Source organism: Anguilla rostrata, chromosome 7, assembly GCF_018555375.3.
Source record: "Anguilla rostrata isolate EN2019 chromosome 7, ASM1855537v3, whole genome shotgun sequence".
In the NCBI taxonomy this organism is placed as follows: Eukaryota; Metazoa; Chordata; class Actinopteri; order Anguilliformes; family Anguillidae; genus Anguilla; species Anguilla rostrata.
Window position 1 is genome coordinate 10,929,919 of NC_057939.1, and position 18,926 is coordinate 10,948,844.

At 44.3% G+C, this 18,926-nt stretch overlaps 1 protein-coding gene across 7 annotated transcripts in view; it reads right to left on the bottom strand.

Annotated features, from left to right (window-relative positions):
* Positions 1–1,432: 1,432 nt before the first annotated feature.
* The window catches only part of cadps2 (Ca++-dependent secretion activator 2), a 129,632-nt gene continuing 112,138 nt past the window's right edge, over positions 1,433–18,926 (bottom strand). For 6 of the 7 annotated variants that reach the window (XM_064342753.1, XM_064342750.1, XM_064342755.1 and 3 more), the window contains 6 exons: positions 18,335–18,409; positions 17,911–17,994; positions 17,764–17,796; positions 12,352–12,459; positions 3,249–3,353; positions 1,433–2,403 (listed from right to left, as the gene is read on the bottom strand). In XM_064342753.1, the coding sequence (XP_064198823.1) occupies positions 2,233–2,403; positions 3,249–3,353; positions 12,352–12,459; positions 17,764–17,796; positions 17,911–17,994; positions 18,335–18,409 (576 nt within the window). In that variant the 3' untranslated portion in view covers positions 1,433–2,232. The remainder of the gene's footprint in view (positions 2,404–3,248; positions 3,354–12,351; positions 12,460–17,763; positions 17,797–17,910; positions 17,995–18,334; positions 18,410–18,926) is intronic. The other variant, XM_064342749.1, reaches the window with a different exon arrangement.

Consider the following 18,926-nt stretch of genomic DNA (forward strand, 5'->3'; position numbering starts at 1 on the left):
TACAAATTGCATTTTTGTAATCATATTTTATGGACAGAATATAACGTAAATTTTGTCGGCTACAAATAATTAACATTAATAGCAGCAGCAATACATGCTGTTACGACCAACAGAACAAGGACAATAATAATACTAATACTAATAGTAAGTGGATAATAATAATAATAATAATAATAATAATAATAATAATAATAGTAAGTGGATACTCATAATAATAAAATAATAATAATAATAATAATATGCATTCTATATGATTGGAAAAATTAAACAGAATTTTAGAATTTAAGTAGCATATATGTGAGTTTTCCTTTAGCCAATTTATAATTAATTACTCGGAAATTAAGCTGAAAACAGAAATTAAAATCAAGCTTGAAGTCTCGTTGAGTTTGAACTTAGACTGTCGATCGATGATCATTCTGGGAATGACCAGCAGGTTCAAGACATAGGCGCAAGTCCTGCTTGTAGTAAGCGCGAGCTACTCATTAAAATTTATTTATTTATTCACTCATTTATTTATTTAACTAAACCTAGACCATCCACCCTCTAAAGAAGAAAAACACTTAAACAAACGAGTCCTCACTCATAATCAACTTTCTAATTACTCACGTGGAATTATTCGCCATCAATTGCCATTAAAACGAGTATGTCAATCAATCACAAAGTGTTTTGTAACTGGCTGGGAGAATGTGTTTAAGTAGAAAGTATATTTGAACAATGTAGGCTGAATTAAGGAGCAACTCCTCTATGCGAGAAATATTAAATACACCAAAGAGAAAGCATGTTTACGAGCGGACTCTTGTAAAGCGCAGGCCAACGGAAAATGGGACCAGGGCTGAGGTCGTGTGATGCTCATTTCGTCACGATTTTATGCGCGCCTAAATATAAATGCTCAAAGAAAAACAAACCTTCACAATGTGTAATACAATATGTTCATTTTTTCTTACTGAAAATACATTCGCACAGAAAACCATCATCATATTTACCAGTGTTCTATCCATAGCTATACAAACGTGCACACGTTAGACCAACCTGGATTTACATTCAGAACCAATTCAAGAACATGACCACTAGGCTGGTCAAACTATGTGGATAATGACATCTCTATACACACATTTGGTAGATGTAGAAAGTCTGAATACTCTTTTATATACAATCCAAAAGAACAAGAATCTGTGACTTTCAATGGCATGGCTAATGGTACAGTATTTGCATATTTAAAAAAAACTACACTATAATTCAGATTTATTTGTGCATGTCTTGCCAAATAATAAAACACACCCTATCATCCCTGGCCATACTTAGAAATTATTTCATTATTTATAACTGGGATGAGTAATTTCTGGAGTTAACGCTTTCAATGTATTCAAATGCAGAAATGCAGTAGTTTACAGGAACATGCAGATTGCTTTAATGGAAAAAAAAGACACAGCAGTTGAATTAAAACACTTTTATTCTAACACTTAGAACACACCTGAACAAATACAGGTGCACAGATGACAATATAAATATACATTTTCCCCAAGTTGATTTCCTTTGTACTTCACTGACACAAATTCACTGAAGTGTTCTGGCACAACATGGATTTAATCTATCTTTTAAATATGGTACACACAATCTTGAGTACTGGACACAGATAAATCACAGCTATCATGTAAAATCTTTTTTCACCAATCATAAGCTCAAACATACAGTAAACAAGCTAAACTGGTCTACAACAGACATAGTGCTTTGGTCTTTAAGTTCAATAGAGACAACTTCATAGTTCGTACAGTAAACGCGAAGATGCTCGCAGATCCACTCTTGGCAAGGACCCTACTCACCCTAACAATGGCTAAAGTGAAATAACCTCAACTCTGACTGACAGCCCAGAAGAGGACCTTTCCACTCTCATGAACCTTCATTTTGAAATGTCTGTAGTCTGCCCCACCCACCGCCTGTAATTCATATCAGGAACCGTAATTCAAAAAATATGACACACCTGACATTTTGGCCACACTAATGAGACATAAAAGTACAACAAACAGACAGGCGCTGTGCCCCCTGGTGTTCACCGAGGTGTACTGTACAAGCTCATCAATGAACTCTGGGACAAGGGAGGTGGGTCACTCAAGTACATGAGAATCCCAGTGTATTAGTAGTAGAGTGCGGCGCATGTACAGATGACAGTTTTAATATTTTTTTTATTCTGCATGAGTTTCCTCATTGCGTACGAGAGTGATGCTGCTTGGACAGCTACCCCTCCTCTTCATCACTGTCCCTCATCGTGATACCCTGGAGCCCGTCGCCCGCGGTTACTGAGACCGTTGCCTCCTCTACTGTCAGCCGGTTGTAAACAGTCTCGTAGCTCTTGTTGTTCAGAGTTCCGTCCAACACCCCCTGCAGCCTGAAGTCGCGGTATGTCTTCTACAGGAAAAAAACAGGAAATGCAAAGGGCTGGCTTACCTTGCCTGTTCCGTGGCAAACAGCAATCCTATTTACAATTCTGAAAGCAGCACTCAAATGAAAATGCTCCATCACCTTGTGCTTATGAGTATAAAATAAAAGCAAGTCTTGCTTTCTTATACACAGCACATATACATATCATGAACTCATTTAAATTATGCAAGGACTTGTGTAAGGAATACAAAAATAGAACTTGATGATTTCCGTGCCCATCATTAGACTTACGTGAAATCATTAGCAAGAAATGTGAAATGTCTTCTCGTGACTGAAAAGCTATAGCTGAAAGGAGTCTGTTATTGTCAGGATACGCTGCATGAATGGGAAACCAATCGCACGGCAGACACATCATTTCTGCTTGGCTTCGTCACTTGGCATACAGTCTCAGTCACACTTATCCCAGTGATTTCTGGGTAATCCCAGGCTGCGGATGATGCAATTGCTTTGCTATCGATTTTTATTCCAAAGATAACTGATAGCGCACGTGATTTAAAGACTCAGAGACAAGACCGAGACGTCTGTCACTTGATTGAGCATCTAGACACCAGCAGCCTCTTATCTCTTTCGTGAACTTTATCCCTAATAATCCAAAGGGGCCAGTTGTGCACAGAAATCAGGAGAAGCTCAATATTGGCTCGTGTGTCTTTATGGACCCCTGGTTTGTCTCCCATCGTAAAAATCAAGTCAGGTGGAGCTGGTCATCAATAAATCGGAATACTTTCCAATGTGTTTATGCTCCCCTGTCAGCTTACGACCTCACGCGTCCCGGGTCTACACCTTCCTCTGGGATTACCGTGGCGCTCCGTTACCTTGACAATCTTGATGAGGGTCTTCAGTTGGTACACGTGGAGCTGCAGGTCGAGCCTGTCCGTCAGCCAGACGCACACCGCCTTCATGGTGCTGGTATACCATTGCTGTGAAACACACAGAACACGCGATCCACTGACACAGCTTTTTCACACACCTACCCGCTCTCAAAGCACTGTGAACCCTGCAGTGGCGAGCGGTAACTGCAGCAGGTCTGAGGGCTTGCTTGATGATGCCGAATAGGCCACATTCTACATCCCACAGGTAAACCCACTTTATTTGTACCCCTTTTTGCTCGAGGAAGACATACAATGACCACGTTACTTGAATTTTAACTCCATTTGGTACATTTGATTACGTAATGTAATTAGCTATTCACTTTGGCATTCAAAGCTTTTAACTGGCCCACTGCCGTAAAAGTAACGTACATCTGCGCTCGGCCAGTAACTTCAGTGAGCCATTTACCTCAATGTAAAGGTAACCCTGAAGCACTTGGCAGCAGGCTAATTAATGAAGCGGGCAGCTTTCCCAGGAGAAAAGTATTCTCGCGCTTCACAGAGTGTGAAACTGCTCAGCTCAAAAACAGCTGTGCGTGCGGGTCACACAATGTACAAGGAGCAAAAACAGCGCCTACTTTAAATAAATATATGTTCTGAAACACTGATCACGGAGTACAATGTGCACGTCTGAAAGGAGAGTTAAGAGTTATTTGCAGGGTAAATTTCTGAATGGGGCACACCATCTGAAAACTTTGTACTATAATAAAATATCTAGAGGTATGTATGGGTAATGTTAAGAATTAATGGTGCCTACTATACAAAGAAAGCAGAATTATGTATTTGTCATTGTATTAACACACACTGCTTATAAATAGGATTGCAAGTCTACAGAGTAAGAGAAGAGAGAAGAGGCCCTAAAAAGGCAACAGAAAGGTTTTTGTGGTTCAGAGAGATTCACCATTCTGTTATTGTTTAGTCAGAACAATCATATCCATTATTCTCTTGTACTGAGAAATGCTGAAAAATAGCACATTTTCAGATAAAATGATTTTTTTTATACCTTTGTTTAATTGGATGGTGTATTATTACAGAATTACTTAAAAGTTGTATCATTTTGAAGCTAGTCTTATAAAATGTTAAATCTAAATGATTTTTTTTTACATTTAAAAGAATGTGCATGTTTAGAACTTTGAGTTTAAGAGTCTCAAATCCTTCAGCTCATTTTCATGGAATTACGCTCCACTTAAGAATCCGTTCCGCAAGAAGATGAGAAAACAACGAATGCTTAAACGTTCCCTTCCCGAAGGAAAATTAGCGCGCACTCAAAATATTTCTCCGCTATAATAAAAAATAATAAAAAAAGCGCGCGCGGCTCTCTAAACCGAATCGGAATCGCGGGTGATGACATGAGCTCATTAAGCCGGTTAGTCCTGGAGAGGGGAAACAGATGGACGTGACGGGTGCGCGGTAATCACGCAGGTGAAGGAGCACTCCACATTTTTTTTCCACCCCGTCCTCCCTTCCTGCATGCTGCCGGTGCTTGGCAGCGCATTTGCGTGCCGGCGCTCTGGAACCCTCTTTGTGCCGCGGCCCGGCACCTCGGTAATAACACACTTAAGTGTCCCAATCACTGTTATTAAAGTAATAGCGGAGAGCAGATTTCGCACCTGTGGACCGGCCGTAGATATGTGCCGCCCCTGTCTGCGCGGCTCATCAGCGGTTTAATCAGTATTATTTTCCTATTCATCCGCGGCCCCGCGTTTGCAAGGGCATGTATTACCCTCTTCATTTCCTGACACCTCTCCCCCCCCCTCCCCCACTCCCGCCCCCACCCCTCCCATCGCCTCCCTGGACCTGGCTCTGGCTCCAGCCCACCCTCCACCCCCCCCCCCCTTCCAGCGCTCGGGGAGGGGGAGGAAGCATCGGCGGCGGCGGCACAGCGAGACCCCGCCGCTCATCCGCGCTCCTTGTGCATGACTGTGGGCGGGTGAGTCACATTAGCGTGCCGCCTTCCCATTTCGCCCGCGCCCGCTCGCGGGCCAGAGCAGGGTTCAACAAATCAACAGGAGCACGGAAAACACAACATCAGTCTAATCTAGTGTTTGCGGTGAAGTTTTCAAACCTAATCTAAGAGGAGAGGGGGGCGGGCTGGTCAGGGGTGGGCTAAGGTGGGGGGAGGGCGGGATTGGGGGGGTAGCGGTGAAGGGGGGCCGGCAGATGAAGAGGAAGCGGCAGGATGCAAAAAGAAAGGGGGAAGGAGCCGGAGAGGAGTGCTCGGGGCAACGCTCCCCTCGGCATTTTTAAATAGTAAACAGGTCAACATAAGCCCCGGCAGCGCTCCAGCAGAGGCTGCTGCCTGTGGAAATTGGCACAACGGGGTTACAAGTGCTCTCACAGTGGTCTGGCTTTTTTTTAAATGCCACTCTCCACCTATCAAGATCCCCCTCAGACTCTGAAGAACAGTTTGACACTGCTAAGGCTAAGGGGTAGGAGAGAGGGGGAGAGAGAGATGGAGAGAGGGAGAGGGAGAGACAGAGGGAGAGATGGAGAGAGAGAGAGAGAGAGACCAAGAGAGATAAACAGAATAGGAAGAAATGAAGAGTGAAAAAAGGAGAAAGTGAGCAAGCAAAAGCAGAGTGAGATGTGAAGGAAAGTGAAATGGGCTAAAGGGGGAAGGAGAGAGTGGAGTGGAAGTAGAGCAATGACAATGAGGAAAGAGTGAGAGAAAGTGTGAGAGACACATGAGAGAAAAGACAGAGGAGGAGAGCAGGAAAGGAGAGAGAGAGAGAGAGAGAGAAAGAGAGGAGGGCAGGGTCTTCCCTCTCTTTGTCCACACGGCCCGATGGAACCACTCTAGGATAAAGAGCAGGTCAGGCTCGGGACAGGGTCTGGGCTTTGAGAAGAGGGGTCCCCCCTCGCACACCACGGACGCAAAAAGACCCAACAAAGGGACGGGGCCTCACCCCCCAGCCCACCGGCCCCTCTCTGCGAAGGATTACAGCTTCTGCAGAGCGCCTTTCTTTCATTAAACAGCTCCGCGCTTTCAACAGTCAACCAACAGCTTCCACATACATTCTCCAGGGAAGCCATTAAATAAATAAATGAATAAATTACACATAAACGCACACACGCACGTACACACCCACACAGGCACACACACGCACGCACGCACGCACGCACGCACGGACGCACACACACACCGACTGTTTTAAACATACTCGTATCATACTGGTATACATACCATGTTTGTATGCACACTTTTTACATGTCACAGTGGCCATACAACCTCCAAACATTAGTAAACTGACGCGATTAAATAGCCTGTTATCATGAATATGAGCAAGATATACATTTGCTGTACTGAAGAAAACATCACGCTTTTCCACAATCTAGCCTCTGACTTGATTCTCCTTTTGAAAGTGTGCATTGATAGGCATTTATGGTCCATACACAACTTATTGTATGTAGCATATGTAAGGTTATTCCATTGTTTGAAATAATAACCTTCACCACCAGCACTTTAAGAACATTCAGCAGTTCATCTGTTACAGCATAAAGTAGCTGTGCACATAACACTACCTGAGATGTTAACTATACCTGCTGCTGGAAACATAAATAGTATTTCTACGACTGCAGGTGAGCTTTTTGGAGTAGAGTATGATGCTACAAATGCTACAAAGACAGATATTGAACAGAGTAGTTTTATTTCATTGCGAAAGCTATGTACCCCAGCAAGTCTCCCCAGTATGTTTCTTTCATCAGCCTTCTTTTTTATAAACTACCATAAAAATACCAAGAAAATGAACAGCACAGAACTACAAAAACCTGCGCAGAGCTGCATAGAGATGCACAGAGCCACACAGGGCAGCACAGAGCTGCACAGAAACACACAGGCTGTACAGGGCAGCACAGAGCTGCACAGAGCCACACAGAAACACACAGGGCTGTACAGGGCCACACAGGGCAGCACAGGGCTGCACAGAAACACACAGGGCTGAACAGCGCAGCACAGAGCTGGACAGAAACACAAAGGGCTGAACAGGGCAGCACAGAGCTGCACAGAAACACACAGGGCTGAACAGGGCAGCACAGAGCTGCACAGAAACACACAGGGCTGAACAGGGCAGCACAGAGCTGCACAGAAACACACAGGGCTGAACAGGGCAGCACAGAGCTGCACAGAAACACACAGGGCTGAACAGGGCAGCACAGAGCTACACAGAGCCACACAGTAAGACAAAACAGATATATGAAAGGCAAAATTAATTGAAAAGGGAGAATTGAGAAAGAGAGGCAGTGATAGATGATAAGCTCACTAAAAAAACATGCAAGGATGAATCAGTGGCGAGATTATATGAGGGGTGAGAGTGCAGTACTGGTTCTGAGGCATAAAGGGTTAGAAACATTACTGTCATCATTATCAGGAGACAATCTAAAGATTTATACACCATGAGAAGATTGTTGATATACAACAAAAACAAGAGTGGTCCTAAAACAGAGGCCTCGTCATGCTTGACTGACTCTCTAGTCACACTGGTGCTTGTCGTCTGCTTGCACTAGCTGCACATTAATTGTAGTCCTCCAGCACAATCACTGCCTGAAATAAATAAACTTTTTAAGAAGTCGTTTTTTAATTTTTTTTAATTTGTTGAACCAATTAACAACTTTACAATATGTTGTATATTTTGTCCCACATTGGATATAGTTTGCTTGAACGTGAATTTGCCTCCATGGCCATTGCTTAAATTTGTTACTCAGTTAAGGCCAATGTGCCATTTTTTTATTACCTGACAATGATCACACTAGTACTATATTTATCAGACAGGGCAGATGGTACATGGTATACACTGTGACTCCAGAAGAGGGTGTTACTGAAACGGGACAAAGTGCAGCTGAAGTTAGCAGCATGGGACAAGACAAACTCTGAACAAAGAAGAGGGTATTGCGACAGGACCAACTGTACGTAAAGAGGACCATACTGCAGAACAAGGAGCAGATAGATGTTGGTAGCAGAACAGGAATAAGGGCAAATGAGAATGGTTTAGGGACAGGAGAGTACAGTGTCTAGTACATCGTGCCTGTCCAAACAGACTGATGCATGTTGAGAGGTGAAGACTGAGGCTGGACCTTCACTCATATGTTTGTTGCTTAAAAAAAATGGGTCAAAGTCCCAGCTTCCCAGTTTCCCCGGTGCCTGTTATCTTCTGGGACAGAACGCTATCAGAACAGCGTGATACTGAGCAGCACCACCGCTCTCCCCCCGTCCCGTCTCCAGACAGTAACCTCAGACTCCCCCTGACCGCTGAAGCAGGGGTGTACGAGTCAAGGCGAGAACCCCTGTTCACAGAAATAAAATTTAATTTAATAGGGGAGCAGCACTTTTCCTGTGGGTCAGCTGACAGGTTAAAGGGCCAGCGTAGGAATGTGAGCAAATGTTGGGTCTGAGCACCGTGCCTACGTGCCAACGGTCCAAAGAGTCGTCTGGCACAGACGTGTCCATCAAAGTGTCGCCACTCTACGGCATGTTCCCAACAGTGCTCAAGATACCCACCCTGAACTCGCTCACTCTGAACTCACCCTCAACGCCATCTGACGCGCTGGACCCATTTAACACCGAGAAATAGCACTTATTTTGCTGGCACTGGGAAGTTCAGGCTGTGTCCTTCCTCGAGACAGCACGGGTTATGTTCACTTCTACAGCCAATGTCTTTTATTAATAGAAAAACTGCACAAATGTAATGTAATGAATATATTATTGAAACTGCAAAAAAATAAAATAAAGTAAAGAATATATCTTTATTTGTTCTAAGGGTTGGCCACAATTCCTTGAGAAAACATCATGGCCGCCTGGTCTCCTGTGCTACGATGCAGAGGAAAGGCGTGGCCCAGGTGCATTATCTCTAATCCTCAACGATGCCCAGGTGACATCTGACTGACATCCGAGGCGAGAGGTGGATTAAGTTAAGCTGTGCTGTTTTCGGCTTCCCCAGCGGAACAACACAATTAGGCTGCCGCTCCGACTGACGTACTGTACAGGAGGGCAGCGGCTGAGCTAAACAATTTAATTGTAACAAGCATAATCTACCATGGGTGACATATGCAGGTAACATTTTTCACGCTAAACTTTTAATGCCCTCGTACAATTCCGAGACCGCGCCGCGAATCTTTTCACAAAGTTTCACGAGACAAACTATCGTGACTGCCTAATTAGAAGCAATTAACACATGTTTGGATTCCACAGAAAAAGTACCGTTGCAATTGACAGCTCAACTCTTAAGTGTTTCGCCGAGATATTCGCTCGACACAGCCCATCTGTATACGATTGGTAATTAAGCTTGTCGGTGACTAATTGAACAGACACCGGTGCAGTGACTAGTTATGACAGCGTGGGCTGGCTTTATGTGCGTGGGTTATCAATGTTCAGTTCTTTGTCTATCAGTCATACACAAAATCGTGTTCAAATCATTTACAAATCCACCTTCACCACACATTTACATTTTGGCACTCTGAAGATTCTCTTATCTAGGGTGATATAAACAGGTTTCACTTTTCTGGATTTACATACAATGGCTCTGTCCACAACTAAACCTGCAACATTTGACTTACAAGCCCATTTCTCTAGTGATTCTGCTGCACCAGCATTATTCTGGTGTATTCTCTGCGTAGCAACGGTAAAGCCTCTTTATTACATTGTGTTTTACATATGTATATATATTTCACTTTATACATATTTTAGTGCAAACAGAATAATAAACACTAGCTACTGTATACATGCGATAAACAACAGGTAGAATTATGCCTGCCAGGCATGTTAATTTAAGAAGTAAAATAGGGTGATAACCTCATTGGTGGAATAATTCCAATGGCAAACACTGATTAAAAAGAAAAATAGTCGACCAAAGGATTTTAAGTCAATGATAAAGTTAACTCGATGAAAACAGAAGAAAGACTGACCTGATTTTCAACAAGATAAACTATAAATAAAGATTCTAAAGGGGGAAAAAAACCTTTCAGTCAAGTCAGCACACATGAATTGTGGCCATGTAGAAATTCTATGAGTAGAATTTCATATGGAAACATAATGAAATCCTGAGCCTACAGTTGTTTTTTCCCCCATCTTATATCAGCTCAAAAGTAGCCCACAACACACAGAGAAATGTCCCAGCTGTACGGTATGTTGGTAGTCCCTGATAGGTATCACAGAGGGACACAAATTGTTACCACAATTTTCTGCTTTGTACAGTACAGTTTCATAACTTTCTACATGACATCCAGTCCCAATTTAAGGTAAAAGACATATTTATGCCATTACAATATCAGAATGCTGTTTAAGACAAGGTAAACAAATAAACCTTTTGAAGCTACACATATTTAGTTCATGGCCAAGTAACCACGGCAATCAGACAGCAAGCAATATACACAGCCTGCATTCATTCCTTTTGTGATTTTCTTTATGTCACTTTTTGTATATGATTACTTCAAAACACAAGAGAGCTATACTGGAGCAATACTTTATTAAATACTTTAATTAAGTTTCAGTTGATTTATATAGACTAAATAACATTTTCAACCCTATAGGCAGCAACTAATCAAAAATGTACAGATCATCCTTACAGATGCATACAAACATCTGCTTTTCACGAATAGTTCAAATATCAATCTGTGCGTTCGGTTAAAGGCGCTGCCATACCCACAAACCATTCGTACTAAATTCAACATTATTTAAAATGTTTAAATAATGTTGTTAACTACTAACAACTGAAAAGTTAAATGTATACATGTATTTGTACATCATTGATTCATGTTGGAATTAAAAAAAACAGTTAATGTTGTGTTATTGGGTAACAAATTATAAGTTTATCCTGTTTTGCTAATGTATAAATAATCATGTAACTAATACACTAGCAAACGTATTTGTTAACTACAAACTAAAAACTACTAATTCATGCTTAATACATTCATACATCATTAGTTCATGTTAACAACTACATTAGTTAATGCAAATTCATGTGACCTTATTGTACAGTGTTACCAATTATTTTAGTTTTAGCCATGGCATTAAAGAGATAAACTGACATTTTCCCGGGCATAGACAGGAATATATGGCGCCTACTGACCTCATGTACACTCTGAGGATTACATACATAGTTAAAGATACAGGGCATGTTGTGGGTTATTAAATACACATGGATGCATATGAGCATGCACACGTGCAAGCTCACACACACACACGCGCACATACGCGCACACATGCCACACAGACACACAGACAGACACAGACATCCACACACAAACACACACACACACACACACATTTTACAAGCTGCACTGTATAGATGGTAGAACTGTTTGCGTATCCATTTTTAATTGCAACTCACAGGGAAGATTCGGCACACAGAACCAGAAACAAATATCTTTTCACACTATGTCACAGCACAGTGTGACCCTGATGTCACCCAGAAGTTAACACACTGCTGTTGTGTTTGAAGGTTGCTATGCTGTTTGTGACAATGATTAGAATTTTCAATACTTAAAATTTTCACAGCATCAAAGGTCACTGCTATGAACTGTATAATCAGTTTCATGATTAAACCACCATTACTGCACATGTTGTGATTAAGTACATTGTAACTAGGAAACAAAGCTTGCAAATCTGTTTACTGACAAATATGCACTATACTTACCAAGTGGAGTGACTCAAACTGGTGACACAGGGTTCAAATATAAGGTCTTACCAAATATACTTTAAGATAAACAGTGAATCAATCGTTTCTGCTTATTAAATGCAACCAGCCATTGCGTAATTGAAAAAGCATACAAAAGGACATGAAAATGAGAGAACAAGAAAATGAAGGAAAACAAAGGCCTCTCATGATACAAGGGAATAACAGTGCACTGTGAGTGTTATGAAACCAACCCTGGGACCAGTTGGATGCAGTTTCAAATCCCAGTCGTACCCCTGAGCAAGGTACCAAACCTTTGCCTCTGTAGAAATGGATAATGTTGCATAAATGCCTGGGATGAGGACAACAACACTAATAAAACCGAAAGTACGTCGCTGAGGCCTGGGACTGCCCCTGAGAACCGCGGCCGTGCCGGCACTCACTTCAAACACCTTCTCGGTGTACATCTCGTCATTGACCCGGTCTCTCAGGATGTCCTGGTTCTGCCGCACAAAGGTAATGTACGTGTCCGCCAAGTCCATGCCAGGCTTCTGTGTGCAAAGGGGGGGGGGAGAGAGAGAGAGAGGGAGAGAGGAGAGAGAGAGAGAGAGAGGCAGAGAGAGAAGGGGAGAGGAGAGAAAGAGAAAGAGAGGAAGAGAGAGAGAGAGAGAGAGAGAAGAGAGAGAGAGAGAGGAGAGAGAGAGAGGGGAGAGGAGGGAAGGAACAGAGACATAGAGAGACACAGAGACAGACAGAGAGAGAGAGAGAGAAGGAGTATAAGAGGCCAGAGAGAGAGGAGAGGGAAACAGAGACATCGAGAGACACAGAGACAGACAGAGAGAGAGAGAGAGAGAGAAGGAGAGATAGAGAGGGCCAGAGAGAGAGGGGGAGAGGGAAACAGAGACATAGAGAGACACAGAGACAGACAGAGAGAGAGAGAGAGAAGGAGAGATAGAGAGGGCCAGAGAGAGAGGGGGAGAGGGAAACAGAGACATAGAGAGACACAGAGACAGACAGAGAGAGAGAGAGAGAGTTACAGTTATAAAGCCATACCGAGGCCTCGAAAACCAAAGCCATCTAGTGCATTATGGTGTCCTGTTACTGTGACTTATCCTTTAAGTGGGCAAATTAAATAAACAATATAAAATAAAACACAAATCAAGCGGAGAATAAAAAGCCCTTAGAGACGGTGGTTTGGATTGCGTGTCCTTCACTCGAGTTTGACGGGCAGCCTGCCGCGGCACGCTTGTCATTTCTGAGGGCTGGGTCATGCTTTGATTGGTCGTGAATGTTCAACTCAGTCACACTGAAGAAACCCATCAGAGCAATTAAAGTCTAAAAGCAGTCCACAAAGAATTTAGAAATTTAATTCCAAACTTCTGAATAGCATTCTGCCATCTAGACCCGAGCACAAAAACAAACCCATAAATACCTGAATGGAGCTGAGACAACAATGACTCCCCCGCACCCACTCACTGCCACCACCACGCGGCTCTACCTCATCTCCACCCGAACCGTAGGCAGGGGAACGAAATTCTGAGAACACGCGAGTGTCTCAGGGCGCACTTTGCTTGTGACACGCACAATAACACATTCCCCGCGCAGGCACCAAGGACGACGCGCGATGGATCGCAGAGCGCCCAGTCTAGACAGAAGCCTTTGTCCCTTTGGCCCGCGGCATCTCCCAATCAAAGCTCCGGCTTCATTACCAATCAGCAGGAGCCATCCCGGTTTACGTGCTTTCATTTCCACATTTAAATAGATCATCTTGATCTATGTCCCCCCCCCCCCGCCCCCTCCCCTTACTCAACAACCTCAACTAAAAAGCCATTTTTGTTGCCAATTTCTTTTTAGTGTGCGCTCAAAAAAAAAGAGAAAAAAAAGAAAATATAATGACGCGAAAGAATGAACTTTCTAAAGTAATTAAATTGTGGACAGATCCGCACAATAGACTACTTCTTTCCTTTAGGCTCAAGGAAAAGCCAGTTCGATTGAACAAGGAGCAACAGCAGTCACATGTATGTGACTACAGCACATTCATAGTTTCAAAATTTTGATTACAGTCCTCGCACAAAGGACCCTCTAAGTGCTCTGAGAAAGATTATTAGCACCAGTAGTTCACCTTGCTATTACCTAAAATGTAATTGAAATTTTTAAAAACAATTAAAAGTGTGTTTTTTGCACAAATTTTGCTAATAGCTCAGAACCGCACATAAACATATACATAATCAGTATTGTAATTCAGTGCAATTTTCACACAATTAATGACAACCACCCTGAATTGGTAATACAACTGAATCCATGGAGTCTCATTTCTGAGATGTCTTGGCTGAGATGGGCCATCAATGACAAAATACTTTTTCTGGAAGACATTTAAAAAAAAAAAAAAAAAAAAAAAAAAGATTATTTCATCCAGCTCGGCTTCTGCCTTTACGGCTGGTTGCCTGACTGCACTTCCTCACTGCTATAAGACCATAGGTTGATTTAACATGGCACCCTAAGGAACAGATGCTTTTAGCCTGAGTGGATAAAGGTTTGATTGGATCTGCCGTGCTCGGGTCAGCGCTATGGGATGTTCCATTGAAAAGGCTATGAGGGCTGTGTTTGAGTCAGCTGCTCTTACAGTAGGCTAGCGTCCTCTTTTTGGGGAGTCAATACAGGCAATAAATATTGATGAGCCGGAAGCCAGCTTTCAGCTGCCTGGCTCAGAAATAGCTCCTTGCCTCAGAAGTCAGTGTGAAGGTGTTTATACACAACATGAAAAACTGGCTATCTACACAACACCCACCAGCGAGAAACATGGGCAACGACAGAGGGTGCTGAGATGTTAATTCACACGGCTACTACCGAGAGAAGTTACTCATTACTCCCCACCCCCCTCCCCCCCACCCCCCTTCTGTTAGTGCTGGTGAGACAGAACACGACAGGAGATTACGGCAAACATACGAAACATATATTTTTATCTTTCAGTCGCAACACGCGCTACCTATGTAGCGTTAATACACAAGAGAAACCATACAGAGAGCTCTGCTAAAAATAAGACGGGGGGCCCCCACCCCCCCTGTTAAATTGGAGCTACCAGATGGGTACTTCACACCTTGATTTCCTCCTCTTTTCTTAGCTCCAGAGTGAGGCTCGCAGCGAGCCATTAGACAAAATGTGCACAACTTCACTGACTAATTGTGACAGCTGCCAATGGTTCCCAATTAGTGTTGACGTTTCGGAGGCCCAGACGCGGGCAGGGTCCTACATACCCGCGATCAAGCGCTAATGTGATTTTACTCACGCTTAGCTCGGTTCCCACATCATCGTCACATGGTTTGATGCGTGTGTACTTTATTCTCACTCCCCCCAGCCCCCCCTCCCCCCCCACCGCCCCACCCTCCAAGATACACACAACTGGTCCTTATGTCAATGAACACGGGAGGTCTGCGAGACTCACAAAGACTAACGAGCGAACGAGCGAACGTGCGATACCGGCCGATCACTTTGCCGTGTCTCTGAGGTGCGCTTCACTCATGTGCCGAGTTATTCAAAGTTTTGTCGGCCTCAACTGTCCTAAGCAGAAACTTTTGACTTGAGATTCCGAAAATACGTTGAATGCATGAAAATTAAACCACGGGAAAACACTGATGCACATCATTGGACAGCATTTCTTTATTTGTTATCAAGAAACCTGACATGCAATGTTTGTCATGCAAAAATGGCATTTCTTTATCCTTCATTTTTGATGACTGAAAACGCACAGTATAATATAATATAATATAATATAATATAATATAATATAATATAATATCATTCAGATAAATTATAGCATACACCAAATATCACAGTTGGGGGTAGATTACACTGACCGACATGGATGTAATAACAAGGTAAAAGACTATTGCTTTCTGTATTTTGGGAGTCTGTGTAATACGTAACATGTAACACGACATTGTTAACCTTGTAGGCAAATATCGTAACATTAATCTACTGCATTTTGTTAACGCGACCCACTAGCAGGCTGAGGCGTTGGCGAAGACTCCGTGTTCGTGTCTAGCGTGAATGAACCATAACGGAACAGCCCTCTGTGCGCTATCACTATGACAAGGTGACAAACAGAAATGACAGACGTATCGCTGTGGGCGAGGATCCGCGGAGCAAGCAGGTAGCTCTCGCACGAAACGGGGAACAATGCCTGGCTGTTTGCAAACATTCCACAGAGTTCCACCGCAGAGGAAACAACAGCGCGCGAAAACAGCAGACCGACTGCGCAAAAAATCCTGCCAAAAATATTTTTTGCCTCCGTCTGGAGACTGAGTTTTTGGGGAAGGCTCAGCGTGTGTGTGTGCGTGTGTGTGTGTGTGTGTGTGTGTGTGTGTGTGCCCGTCTGTGTGTGAAGTGTTCATTAAGACCGAAAGAAAGGTGCACAACAGGACAGATTAAGCCCAGGCTAATGACTGGTTAACTGGAAGGGATAAGCGCTCGGAGGAGAAAGGAGGAAAGGACAGAAATGTTCTGTAATTGCACGGTGCGTGGAGTTTGGCTTCCTGCCGTAGATCCGCTCTCCCCAGGTGTGTGACCCAGGGGGAGGGAGCGTCACCTAACGGCAGCGCTCACAAAGGAGCGGAGGAGCTTAACCTCTCGTGACAAGGGCGCAAATGTGTCTGCAGCCGAACCTGACACCGTCGGGCCCCGCCTCCCCCCGCCCCGCCCCCCTCTTTCACCGGCCCGGAGAATAGCTCTGAGGTCCCTCTTTTCTCTCTGCACAAAAGAGCAAGGAGGAGGTTACATTATAATTTCACGTGAAGGTGGAACACCGGCCCCCTGGCTCCCAGCCCGGGCAACCTGCGCCAACAGCACACACATGCTTAATCCTCTCTGATGAAGAGGAGGAGGAGGAGGAGGAGGTCGTGTCAGGCCCAGCACATCAGGTGGACCTTCCTGGTTCCTCCACGGCGCATTGTCTGAAAATACTTCTCCATGTTGGGGGGAAAACATGGCGGGAAGTCCATGGCAGTGAGGAACTGCTCTGATCCCCTCAGTGTTGCCCGGGCGTTTCTCTGGGAAACGCAGGCGACACCTGCAGCGGGTTTACTATGACATGGCGTTTCTCACGGAAAAGCAGGTCCATGCGGTTTGGAGAGAAAGGGGACTCCGCACTACGGGTGTGGCCGCAAAAAAGGCGATATGTCGCGGTTCTCGTGCTGGTGGGCGTGGCCTTTCTCGCGCAGGTGGGCGTGGCCTTCTTCCTGCCCCGATTCTGATTGGCGGTCTCATGCGGCCGGGCCGAATCGCGCACTCAGTGCCGATGAGGAAAAAGCTCACAGCCTGAACAATGCAAACAGCTGAAACTCACTTTTATTGCAACGCAGCATGTGTGGGAGACCTTTTTTTTGCCCGAGCGAAAGAGTTCCTGCCCATTCATTTGTCTCAGACTGTTCAGAACAAGCATTCAGTCTCATGTTTGTGAGTCATTAGATTCGTTTGCAGTGAATGACCGCCCACCATCACCTCACACAAATACAAAATTGTTTTCCAGCCAGTTGTGTTTGTGATTCGCCTTGCGGTGATGTCTTTTTTAACACACACAAGTCACCCTGCTACGCAGCACAACCCCACCATCCACTCCACATTAATTTAGTTTTTATAAAGATGGAGAAAAAAAAACTAGTCATTTACAAATACCATCAAGCATGAGTATTATTTGTATATTTTTAGTCTTATTTTCTGCATGTGTGTGGAAATATTTCTAACACATTTTTACAAACAGATCATTTACATTAATGGCTCGTTTAAATATTCTTGTAGCTACACACCCAATATTCGATTATTTTACAAACAAATATCGCAGAACATGAGGTAATACTTACAGGAACATCCACATATTTAGCAGCTGTTTTCACCTAAAAGACAAAAAGATTGAGTCCCTGTTAATCACATCAGGAGATGACATTCTGAGAAAAGTCACACGGAGGCGCAGAGTATTTTCCGGCCCGCGGCACGAAGCTGGCACTTACCGTGAAGGACAGCAGGGAGGAGAAGAGAGTCCCTTCGTCGTATCGAGAGAGCTTGGACAGAACCCCGTCCAAAACCGCGGAAAACTGCGGGGGAAAATCTTTATCACGACTCAGTTTTGCAAACTCCTCCGCTAACAAACAGCCAGGTAGAATGATGATGAACAAGATGGACACACAGCACCAGGTGATTAGTGACAGGCGCATGCTGTTTTTTGTTTTATTAAACGTGAGGACAGAACGGGACGTGGCACACGTGTGCTTTTGTGTCGGGACTCGCCCGGAGCGGCATCGTTGCGCGTACGGGACGCTTGATGGGGCGGCCCTGGTGTGGGGACTCCAAACAACACCTGTGAGGAGGGAGAGGTGACAGGGGAACGGCGGGGAACGCCGCAGTGCCGGTTAAACCGGCCCCACCGCAACGTACCTTGGACACCAGGGAGGAAATCATCTCTTTGAAAGCCTCTTCGATCAGCACGTCGATTTTGGAATGGTAGTGTTGCTGACGAGGAAGAGACCAAAGGCGGAGAAACAAATCAGTTATTTTACGGAGGTGCGCCCCTGAAGCACCACGCAGGAACACGAAAACACACGCACGCACACACACGAAAAATGCACACACAAGCACGCACGTGCACACACACAGGCGCGCGCACACACACACACACACACACACACACACACACACACACACACGTACGCACAAACACATGCACGCACGCACACACACACACACACGCATACACACACAAACGCCCTGCACACACACACACACACACACTGGTTAGCCTCAGCACCTCATGGCTGAAAACCACAAACTCAATCTGCCCACCCACCCCATATTTTTGTCCTCCATATGCCCCCCCCCCCCTTCCCCACCACATTCAGCAGAGAAAATCTTCCCATGTACAAGACTGAGTTAAGCAGCTAATAGGGCCATTATGGGTGTGAATGGAGCTACCGCGCTCGTTTAGGGCGAAGGAATTTGAAGGATACTTTTTGTGTTTCCCACAATTAGG